Source organism: Misgurnus anguillicaudatus, chromosome 15 (assembly GCF_027580225.2).
Source record: "Misgurnus anguillicaudatus chromosome 15, ASM2758022v2, whole genome shotgun sequence".
In the NCBI taxonomy this organism is placed as follows: Eukaryota; Metazoa; Chordata; class Actinopteri; order Cypriniformes; family Cobitidae; genus Misgurnus; species Misgurnus anguillicaudatus.
In genome coordinates, this window is record NC_073351.2 from 195,717 (window position 1) to 208,355 (window position 12,639).

The following is a 12,639-nucleotide window of genomic DNA, read 5'->3' on the forward strand; positions in this document are numbered from 1 at the left end:
GACATGGGTGAAGCTGAGGTGAAACCACGCCCGCCTAGCGCGAGTCTAGTGACAGCAGTGGCTGTTCAACCGACACTCAAGCGGCCACGCCCTTAATTATGCAGAAGTTTAAGGCTTAATATAATCTTAACGGGTGAGTTACAAAAAAATTAACCCCCCTCACAGTTGTCATGAAGGGCAAAATTAGCTATATAGGCCAAAAACACTTTTTGTACCAGGCTGTAAACATATTATTATCTACTGTAAAGTTGGCCATTTTTAACATGGGAGTCTATGGGAATTGACTCCCTTTTGAAGCCAGCCTCAAGCGGCCAGTCGATGAATTGCAGTTTAAGTCACTTCCGTGTTGGCTTCATTAGAGATATCGGAAGGTTGCCCCTCGATCACAACACACTGGATAGCTGGCCAATCAGTTCACACCCGTTGACACCGCGCTTTCTCACAACGGTGAGCTTTGTACCAAACTACCTGTTTCAGATGGGTGGGACTTAGAGGTGCTAAAAAATGTATGGTATGTGGAAAATAATGATTTTTTTAACCATAAACTACACAAACACATTGTATTACAGCAAATACACAAAGTAATGTGCTCTTTAGCCCTATAATATGCAGGCATGAAAACGGGTCAGGGGTGAAAAAGGTGAGAAGGGCGCTCGAGGGGCGATGTGGCCTCTGATGGGGCCGCGAAGTGGGAGGACCCCCCAGAATAAATATTATGGGCTCATTAGGGAACATGCTGTAACTTAACTTATTTATTCTTCAGGCATGTGATTGGCCAAGGACAAAGAAGAAGAAAGGAATTCAACATCCCTCCGCGTGCGCAAAAACAAAATACCCACCATAACATACATGACCATTATTTCAATTATTTAATTCTGACGGACAATTTAGATTTAAAATGTAAACATTTGACTAGTAACAGAAACCATGTCTAATTAAATGGGTTGATAAATGTGGAAAGCTGCAACAAGTAGCATTCCCGTACTATTTAAAATCTGCAATAATTTTATTTTGCCATAATCAGACCATCAGTCACAAGGCCATACAATTTTAAGTTGGCCTTGCAATAGGGTGGACCTGAAGGCCTACATCTAATTTAAAATGACTTAATTTTACAATATAGTACTGGCTAAATGAATTACATTATGGTTTTTGAGTCATGGGTTGAATAATTTTCAGATAAGCAAAAAAGTGATGTGGGAAAATAAAATAAGAACAAATCAAGACATTACAAGCATATAAAATAGAAAAGAACAAAGTTACAAATAAAGTAAGATCTAACATTATTGATTAGGTAGAAAAACAGTATCAAATTAACATAACACTGTTTTCATACTATATATATTAAATATAATTAATCTATTTAAAGCTATAAAAGTGATTTTCCTTTTGTCTTTTGATTAACATTATGAATCAAACATAAGCATTTCTTATAAGACGAACTGTCCCTTTAACAACGGAGAAGCGATCTATACACTGACACATGATCAACTTCTCACTAAACGACTGTTTTTATGAGAATACTTTCAGAGACTGTGGTATTACAATAAAGTTTGTGCGTATATCTCCTGTCAAGCCCAAAAAAATATGTGTTTGCTTTGCGTGATTTTTGAAACACGCGTTGGGCGTGGGCTTTTGAGTTTGTGCGCGTATGCGCACTGAAAACAGTTCACTTTAGCATCTTTGTCGCTCAAATAGTCTAAAATCGCTTAAATGTTACTGTAAACGGTTAACTTTCTTATTAACTGTATTAGTAAAAGTATGTTCTTATTACAGCATTTCATGCAATATTTTGCTGTTTCACCATAGTTACATTTAAAGAGGCCCTTCCACATAAAACCGTTTTTACTTGTATTTTTTTATATGTGTTAGGTCCATGTGTGTTTGTGTTGTGTCGTGAATGTGAAAATTAACTTCCGCCTCCTCTGTTAGCTCTAGCCACTGAAAAGAAATAAGCGTAGAAATCAGGTCAGTTAAAAAAGCTTATCAGTGTGACGTGGAACTGATCGAGGTCATTAATATTCATGAGCTCTTCAACTTAAGCCCGCGCCCACATATTACGTGTAGTTGAGTTAGTTTTAATAACAAGTTACAGCAAGGATGGCTAAACGTCAACTGTACCGTAATCGGGCCATTGGTTTTCGTCGAGAGACATCATTCCTATTAAACGAGGGAATCATAACAGTTGCTACATATTTGGATGTTCAGAAGAACGCTGGATTTGAAGAGAGACTGCGATTAAAAAGCGGATCCGGACAGAATGGCGCAGCTTATGTGAGTAAAGCACTTTAGTACTTTGTGTCACTGTAGTGGCCGGTGTTTTCTCTTCGGAGGGACGCGAATTCATGCTGCACACACGTTGAAAGGGTTTATGATAAAAGACACGCACGCTTGTGTGCGAGTAAAACACTTTAGTACTTTGTGTCACTATAAAGTTCTCTTTAGGGACGCGATTCACGCAAATTCATGATGCACACGCATCGAATGTGATAAAAGACATGTGTTTGTTTGTGCGTTCGTTACACGTGTGTCGAAAGGGTTTGTGTAAAAGAGGCGTGTGTGTGTGTGTGTGTGTGTTTGTGTGTGTGTTTTTGTGCGTGGGTTTACGATAAGGGTTTGTCAAAAGGGTTTATGATAAAATATGCGTGTGTAAGAAAGACACTGTGTCTTAAGACACTCACTTGACATTAAACTGATTACACATGAGATTAAATTGAAAGTTAGTTTGAACGAAAACCTGTTATCCAATAATAGCAGTGGGTGTTTACTTCCAAGTCGTCAATGCAGCCCGCCCATTAAAACGGATCACTTCTCTAACCAGCCTCAAAACCAGGGTACAAAATAGCCTATTACTTATTGCTTTTGATGTTTTGGATGTAAAAATCATGCAAACATCATGAGTAGACCTCAGACAACAGTCTAAAACAATAAAAACGCCAGAGGAAGGGCACCTTTAATTACTTACAGCCGTAGACTGGTAGACCAATGTGACTTACAAGCGAGGAGTACGTCCATAATTCGTTCCAATCCATTCCAACAAAAAATCTTTTAGGTCACTTTGCAGTGTCAGTCTGTGTAGATACTTATGTTAGCGTATAAAATGCCATTTTCACACCAGGAAATAAAACGTCACACAAAGATCGTTGTATTTGTTATTCTAATTGGCTACAAATTCTGTCTATCAATATTTTCCATGAAATCATTTGGAGGAATAAGCAAGCCAGATGACGTCACGATATTTGACAGCGCTGTTTGGATATTATGTATTATACTCCCGCCTACTTTTTAAAACAAAGTTTGAACGCGGGTTTGAGTGCGAGTGTAATCTCATATACAATGTTACGACGTACATAATCCTCAAATTGTATATTATATTCTATTACAAGACATTCATGCAAAATATATCTATTTTATATTATATACCAAAAATGGTCATTGGATGTATTCTATAAGACGGTTTTAAAGAGTTATTTGCACATCTGAAACAGACTGGATTCGACGGTAAGGAGTCCCGTTTATATTTTGCATGTTGTCATCTGGACTTCTGTAACAAAATACTATATTTATGATGCTAGAGCATCTGTATCTCAAAACAGAGACCATACAGATGCTAAACTCCTAGACATTTTAAACTATGTATAGTAATGTTAATATGTTTGTAGACAGTAGGCTATATAGACATTATTAGCAAAAAACTGACGTCATCCCGCACCCGAGCTAGTGCGTGCCGAGAGGTTAACTAGCGATCATGTGCGGTGCTGGTGAAATTATGCTATTTGTGCTATTTTTTCTTTGACTGTTCACATTATGTGGCTAAAATCAGACAGCTGTGTGTACTGTGGACTTCATACGGAGCTGTGCAGACCGGCCAGTTGACACGCTTTCTCTCAATTTTTTGGGAGCGAATGATACGAACCAAAGCAATCTACTCCCGGGTCACGTGCAGGTCCGTCATCTGGACAACGCTTCAGGAAAGTCAAACACACTTATTTGCGTTAGGGGCTATCATGTATAAGGCGATGTGCAACAGAAGCTTAATATTTAATGTCTTTAATGTTTTTAAATGTTTTTGCATACATGCCGTTGGCGCATATTACCGCGATTGTGACGCACATCAATCTAGAATGACGTAAAAGTCTCATGAATTCCGATATGACTGTTCAGATTGAGGTCGCATTGCAAAACATCCGACCTGTATCTGATTTAGAACCACATATGAAAGACTACGTTCACACGGTCATCAAAATCCGATTTTCTGCTCATATGTGACCCATGTCTGTTTCTTTATATGACCGTGTGAACCGCACAAACCACATGGAATCTGATCTTTTCGATTCTGATTTGAGCTACTTCCATATGTGGTTCTAAATCAGATACAGGTCGAATGTTTTGCAATGCGACCTCAGTCTGTCCATTGCATAAATAATACTTTTTTATATTTACATCTGTCACTATGGTTACAGGCACCGCATGCAAATAGTATACATGTCTGATGTTGGTTGCTTGTTTATTCAGACAGTGTTATATTTTTGTCTGTAATTTGCTGTCTGAACAGGACACTTCCAGACTCACACCTGTAAGCAGGGCTGGACTGGGACAAAAATTCGGCCCTGGCATTTTGGCCCAAACCGGCCCACACTACATATATTTACAAATACCACCCATCTTTGCACGCCTTTAAGCAATAGCAACTCCAATTCCATAAAACAACAAACACTTCTAGAACGTGTTATTTATTAATGCAGTAAAACTGTATAATCCACATGAATCCTTAAACAAGCTTCATCCTTCAAACATTTGTAAACATTTTTGTTAGGTCCTAAAAACACTATTCACTACACACCGTAGCCTATAATAAATAATGAACACAACAAAAATATTCCTATCTGATTAACTGTCATATTATATGTTGATTACAGTTTTTCTGAATTGCTAAAACACTAAACCCCAATCTCTGAACCAAATTCATAGCGGTCTAGGAAAAAAAAGACGCTAACTGGGCTGGTCCGACAAAAATAGTATGAGATGGATCGGCCCAAAAAGTACGTCGGCCCACCGGGAAACTGCCCGGTCTGCCAGATGGCCAGTCCGCCCCTGCCTGTAAGTAAATAAGTTTGTCACTCCCTTTTTTGCTGTGTGAATGCATTATAGCTGTCAATTAGATGCAGCATGACTGGCGGTGCTTAAAGGAGCAAGTCATGCGGAAACCTTTAAAGGTCTGCAGACAGAGTGCGAACACAATCACAGCACTATTAGGAAGCATCTGCCATTCTGTGTGCTGGATTGAGTTAAAATAATCTTGGCTATTGGACCCGCAGCTCACCCGTGCTTACTGCATGTCCGACCCGCACCACACCCGACACGTGATTATTATTCTACGCGTTACATCAAATTTTAGCGAGTCACCCACCCCGCGTGCAGGACTCCGTTTCGTCACATATTTGAGCATGTGAAACTGATGTGGTCTTTTTAATTTTAGGTCCGCAAAAGACAAAACGTTTGACTGTACGTGTATAGTGCTGTAGGTCTTACAATGTGAAGCCCTATTTCAAATTTATTCTACCATTGTCAAACTCGGGTGTTGTTGTATGGTTGTACAACAGAAGTAATAGACTCACCTGTGGCAGTGCACTGTTGAGCTGTCTCTGCAGGGAGTCTCTCTCATGACTGACCTCATGCAGTTTACTCTGCGTCAGGCACAGGTTTTCCTGTGTCTCTCTCAGCGTATCCAGCAGTCTATCTCGCTCTTCTAACATAGACACCATCAAAGACTCAAAGTGACCCTCAGAGTCTGTCGGCACAGGTGAGCCGGAGCCCAGAGCTCCTCCGTTAGTGCCAACCTCCGCCTCACTGATGGTGGGCATCACCTCGCACATCATCTGCACAAACACAAGTCAGAGGATTACTATGCATGGAGACAACAGGACAGTCTTAATAAACACATGACACCAGAAGCAGATCATCAGAGCAAAAGACAGTGTAGTATCAGGGCTTGACATTACCTTTTTGAGGAACTTGTCCTTCGGACAAGTAAATTTGTTTCACTTGTCCATGCACAAAAGTCACTTGTCCGGGTAAAGATTTATAATATTATTTCTTTTTTGTGTTTTGCTAATCAGTGGCTGAGCCAGGGATTTTTCATAGGGGTGGCCAGGCAGGGGCCAGCAGTTACTCTGGGGTGGCACATAAAATCTCTATTATAAAACGGCTGGATCTGGTTCTTCATTGGTTGAAACGCGTTCTAAGCCGTGACAAAATACCCCGGTAAACCCACGGTTCAGACTGCATTACATAAGTATCACTGTGCCACTGTTACCACTGTCTTTAATCATTTTTTTCTACATTTGCACAATTATGGCGATATCCAGATAAATGTCAATAAATATTGTTAAGTAATTTCGTCAAAAAAAGAGAAAACGTTCTCCGAGTTGTTTTTGTCTTAAATTGATATTTCTGCTATTATCCACTAGATGGCAATCTTACACAACTTAAACACTGACGCATTCACTCGACATAACAGCGTTGTGGTGGATTTAACGTGACATGTAAGTTTTGATAGCTATGAAATTGATCTCTTACAAAAGTTCTTCACAAAAATGGAATTATCTCCGCTTTTAGCTGAACATTTCAGAGGTGATAACTGATAAGAGAACAAATGAAGGTAAGATGAAACGTTTTTTTTGTTGTTGTTGTTGGAAAGCGGATGGTCTGTTCTTTCATTTGATATTTTATGTTTATTTAAAGAAGAAAATTTTTCTGTAAGGCATTAAACTAAAACTGGGTGGCAAAAAAAAAACGCTGACGGGGAAAGAGTTAACCCTCTGGGGTCTAAGGGGTTTTTAGGGCCCTTGGAAAGTTTTGACATGCACTGGCATTTGTGCTTTTTTCAGTTGCTTAAAAACATATAAATGGCAAAAGTCTGATAACACTGCGTTCAGCACAAACTGGGCTACAATATTATATGATCAACATGTATGTACATGTTTGTATTTTTGAAAGAAAAATGTTTATGGGTGGTTTTTGTAAAAGCTAAATTTTTAAGTCAATGATATAAGTCCACAAAACTCATTCTAAACATGTTTTCCAAAGACAGGGGTGCAAACTCATCAGGGGTGAAAAAGGTGACAAAGACACAAGCGCTCATATATATATAGAGTTTCGTTGCAAAACGAGATAAATCCATTTTTTTAAATTTTTGTCAATGCAGTTGAATTGAAATTAATTGGAATGAACAACCAAAAAACGAGATTTCTGAACAATTAACAAAACGGTGGTTATCTCGTTTTGCAACGAAACTCTTCATATATATAAAGGTACGGGGGTCACGGTTCGGTGCATGAATTTAAACGGAGAATACACGGTATGAAAATAAAAAAAACTTGCGTGCAAAATAATTAATGTAATGCGGAACTACTGTTAGATATGCGGGTTCTTTATGGACAGCTAATCTGTTGCCCCGCTTTAGCTCTGAAGCTCTGATTGGCGCCGATGCAGCCGAGCTCCGCCTATGTATGCGCTCTATCAGAGCCCGTCTACATTCTGGCACTCTGCAGTTTTTTGTCAGGTCGACGCCGGTCCAGTCAGTTAGTGAGCAGCGATAGTGAGGATGGCAAGTGGTGTTCCACAAGAGTTAGACGCTCCGCCAGCCTCTTTAAGATCGCAAGTTTGGCAAAACTTCAGTTTTCCAGTCAGTTACAACAGTACAGGCGAGAGAGTGGTGGAAAAGACGAGGACTGTGCGTCGGCGTTGTTCAGCAGTTGTTAGGTATGTGAGTGGAAATACATCTAATCGGGGCTCTCAAGTCTCACGCATTCACCTTGACACACACGCATTTCAGTCAGTTCACACGCCGCCACACCTTGTATTTCTCACGCTGAGAAGTAGGAGATAAATTGTCCTGCTAATAGGGCTGCACGATTAATCATATTTTTATCATGATAACGATATGTGCGCCACGCAATTAATTAATGATAATCGTCGCGATTTTCATGTGTAAATACCAAGCAGAAAACAAACAGTCTAAAATCAAGAAACGTGTTTGTTGTTATGGGCGGAGTATACGGAGAGGATGACGGAGAGGGTCTGACGTGAAGTCTGACGTGACAGCGTCTAAATTGTAAGCGCGGTCTGTGTTTGTTATGCTGGAAGTACGTTGGCATCACGAAATTTACAGTTTTCCACCTTGACAATGGCAGAGCATCAAGACCAAAGTGCAGGAGGGCGTGTGTTAGTTCCAAAAAAGGGGTCATACCCTTTTGTTTGGAATTATTTCGGCTTCGAAGAAAGTGATGTGGATCAGGTACGAGTCTTGTGCAAACTGTGCTCCTGTTCCGTCCAAACGTCCCAAGGTAACACAACAAACCTCATTAACCATCTTAAAAAACACCATAAAGTGCAATATCAAGAGTTTCAAAAGCTGAAGACACAAGCCACAACCACCAAAAATCCCCGACCATCCACGACACAGACAACAATAACGGGGACATTGTTAAACGCAACACCATATTCGCCTTGCTCGCAAAGACACAGGGAAATAACGGAGGCAATCGCGTATCATATAGCCAAGGATATGTGTCCAATAAACACTGTGAACAGCAAGGGGTTTACAAAAATGCTTGCCACACTTGACAAAAGATATAACATTCCCTCACGCAACCATTTTTCCAAAGTTGCGCTGCCCTCGCTGTATGCGAAATGCCGACTGGAAATAGAAAGAGAACTCCGCAGCCTTGAATATTTTGCTGCAACAACCGACTTATGGTCAAGTAGAAGTACAGAACCGTATTTAAGCTTGACTGTCCATTTCATTGACACCGAGTTTGAAATGAAAAGCAAGGTTTTGCAAACTTTGTTTTTCCCACAAGACCATACGTCAGAGTCTATTGCAACGGGCTTAAAAGAAGCGATCTCTGCATGGGGTTTACTGGAGGAAAGACTCGTATGCATCACAACTGACAACGCAGCTAATATGATTAGGGCAGCATCTATGAATAACTGGACAAGACTACACTGCTTTGGTCATAGACTGCATTTAGCCATCGGTAAGTTGTGTTTTTCCTTATAAAGTTAAACTGTTAACACTGTACAATAAGGGTTATTTGTTAATAATAGTTAACAATGAAAAGTACTTGCAAAGCATTTATAATTACTTATCTTAGTTACCATTAATTTCAATTATTAATTTTAGTAATGTATTAAATTAGTAAATACAATTTTTTTAATGCATTTAGTATTTTTATGATATTACAGTGACACTTTGTCATACAACATTCATAAAATTACAGACATTTAAGCGCTAAAGAAAACAGCTACATTTGACTGGTCAAATGCTATTACATCTGAATGTATGTTTACCCAGTGGAATTTAGAATAAGTCAGTGTTTACTAATAGTTTTACTAGTAATAATTAATGGTTTGTGTATAATGTAGCTGTACATAATTATCAAAAACCAAAGATTTATTTCTGATTAAAAGTTTCACAAAAAACAAAGTCTTCTTATGCTGGGGCTTGATAATGTTTTTTCTGATGTGGTTGTGTTTTTTTCTAGAGAATGCCATGAAGGATCCAAGAATTGACCGGGCTGTGGGCATCTGCAAAAAGTTGGTGAGCGCCTTCTCCTACAGCTGGAAGCGTAAGAGGGAGTTAATAGCAGCACAAAAGGAGCTAAAGCTCCCCGAGCATTCCTTGAAAACAGAGTGTCCGACAAGGTGGGGATCACGTCAAGCCGTGATAGAGCGAGTCATAGAGCAGCAAAAGGCCATTGCACATGTTCTGTCTTCTGACAAGAAGTCTCGGCATCTTATCCCAACATGGCAAGACATGGATGTGCTAGAGGGAATCAACAAATCCCTGCACCCTCTAGTTAATTTTACAGATGCACTGTCTGGCGAGACGTACGTCAGCGTGTCATTTGTAAAGCCAGTTCTTCATCTTTTTAACTCGTCAATCTTAAAAGTTATGGATGATGATACTGACCTGTCAAGGGCAATAAAGTCTAAAATCCTAATTGTCTTTTTATGCGTTTAGGTGACATCCCCAGCAGCACCACAAGAAAACACTGTTGAGAATGCTGAAGCTGGATGCGCTCCAAAGAAAAAGATGACTACTGAACAAGCCTTGCCACCTAACAACCTAGAGCCCAGTGTAGCCTGTGAACTGCAGTCTTACTTGCAGTCATCCAACCTGGATAGTGAGGGGGACCCACTAAAATGGTGGAAAGAACATGAAAAGATCTACCCAAGGCTGTCAAAAGTGGCAAAGAAATACTTGTGCATACCAGCCACAAGCTTACCTTCAGAGAGGGCTTTTAGTACATGCGGAAATGTAGTTACTTGCTTGCGGTCTTCCCTAAAGCCAGATCATGTTGACAGGCTTGTGTTTTTAGCCCAAAATCTCTAACATGCATAAACAAGTAGGCATATCATAGGCCAGTAAAAAATAATTGTTTGTTTTTCACATTGCAGTTTTATTCTAATTTGATTTTGTTTTTACTATTTGACATGCAAACAAGCACAGTTTTTTATTTGTTAAAAAAGCATCAAAACCCTCATACACAGGGTTACAGTTGAGGCTTTAATGTGCTGTTGAATGTACCTAAAGAAATACATTGAGAAAGGTGGATAGTTTCTGGTTAAGCAAATTGCCACTATAAAGTTTAAGTTCTTTGTTAAGGTGTTCTTAGTGACTGTAAGTATAAAGGCATACAATAGGCTAACAAAAATGTTTTACTCTAAAAATGTTTTTGTATTCCAGTTTTATTCTAATTGGATTTTGTTATTACCATTTGAAAAGAGGCACAGTTTTATTTTTACAAAAGGTATAAAAAAACATTGTCAGAAGCCTCAGCAAAGTAACTTTTAGTATTTTATCTTCTAGTTGCATTTTTTATATACTGTGCATATGTGTATATACACATGGCTGCAAGGTGTAAAAAAAACTGAAGTGAATAAAAGTTCTTATTCTTCACTAAAAAATGAATCGTGAAAGTAATCGTGATCAAAAATTTGAGCAAAATAATCATGATCATCATTTTTCCTCTAATCGTGCAGCCCTACATGCTAATATACAATTAATGGACGAGGTGCAGTTCTGTCGAGTTCAGCTGCTTTTTTAAAATGTGCTCAACTTTACGCAGCGCCATCAGCGTCAGAGTACCGCGAGAAATCTTGCGGAGGAGGCTGATTTCATGACTCTGACGTCATCCACTTGTCGTTTCTTTCAGCGCCTCGTGAAGTCGTACACACCTATTAATTCATCCTACAAGCCTATTTTTTTATTCTTTAGTACATTAATATGAAATAAGGCCAAAATGTAATTTTAAAATGTATTTAGGTAACACTTGTAATACATTTGAACCCATATTTGTATGAAAGATGAGTACAAGATTACTTAAAGTGGTATACATTTTTGAAATACGAGATAGTATGTTAAATGCATTTCAGTTCATATTCATGACATCTCAAAATGACACTGATAAAGACACCTATGTTTTTAAGATTATCTTAAGTACTAAAAAAATGCCTTCTTCATTTTTGTTTTGCTTTTCCCTCCATTGTACCGAAAGTGAATCGAACCGTGGCCCCTGAACCGAGGTACGAACCAAACCGGGACTTCTGTGTACCGTTCCACCTAGGGCTGCAGCTATCGATTCTTTTTGTAATCGATTAATCTAGCACTAAATCGATCGATTAATCAAGTAATCGGATAAAAATTTTGTATGTGTTTTTAAACAACCAAAACAAATAATGCATAACGAAAATGACGTGGCTGTAAAATGTTCAAGCATTTGGCTTTTATTTCTAAAAAAACAGAGGTATTTGGCTCCAAAAAATAAGCCTATTTATTTTTACCCATTTAGTGTTTATAAGTGCCAGTGCCACTGCCAACAATTAAACACTTTAATTTATTAAAATGCACAACATGTTTCATGCTGTAATCTAGCCCTGACATCAAAGTAAATATCTGGTTTATGTTCATTTCTACACTTGCAGCATTTACCATTAGGCTACTAACATATAATAAATCATTTCTGGGGTGAGCCTATTTGCTATGGTAACAACCTGTGTGTATGCGCGCAGGTGCACTTGTGTGTGTGCATGCGTTCTGTGCGTGAGGAAGAGTGACACACACAGACGTTCAGTTGCTTCATTTCATTTTGGTACTGCAGAAATACATACATTCATTTTCAATAGAATGCTGCATTTGGTTTGCATCACTTGCATTGCGGTGCATTTTAGGTTAAGAATCCGTTCGAAAAATCACAACATCACATCCCGCTGTATACAGTGAATGCATGCTGAAATTATTGTTGCGTGGCTACATAAAAGTTTAAGCATATGTGATGCATTGCGCGATCGGTCTGACTCGCGTGAGAGAGAATAATTTATGCCAAGACAAAGATTATTATTATTGAACAAAATATGTCAGATTACAAGTTGCCCATATATGATTGCACTGTGGTGCCGTTTTTTGGTACACACACCTGTAAAGTGCATGCGCGTGTGTGAGGTTCTTTATTAAGCTATACTCTCCTGCAATTGAACGTGAATACGTTTACTACTTAAAAACATCAAAGCTAAACATCATATCTAGTCAACCCGCATAACGACATCGCTACAAATACAGTATGGGATTAAAAT

The 12,639-nt window shown here is 38.9% G+C and overlaps 1 protein-coding gene across 11 annotated transcripts in view; it reads right to left on the reverse strand.

Moving 5' to 3' along the window:
• Nucleotides 1-12,639, reverse strand: part of ppfia1 (PTPRF interacting protein alpha 1) — a 233,663-nt gene that overhangs the window by 162,498 nt on the left and 58,526 nt on the right. For all 11 annotated transcript variants that reach the window (XM_055174007.2, XM_055174006.2, XM_055174015.2 and 8 more), the window contains exon 2: nt 5,619-5,879. In XM_055174007.2, coding sequence (XP_055029982.1) covers nt 5,619-5,879 — 261 coding nt within the window. The remainder of the gene's footprint in view (nt 1-5,618; nt 5,880-12,639) is intronic.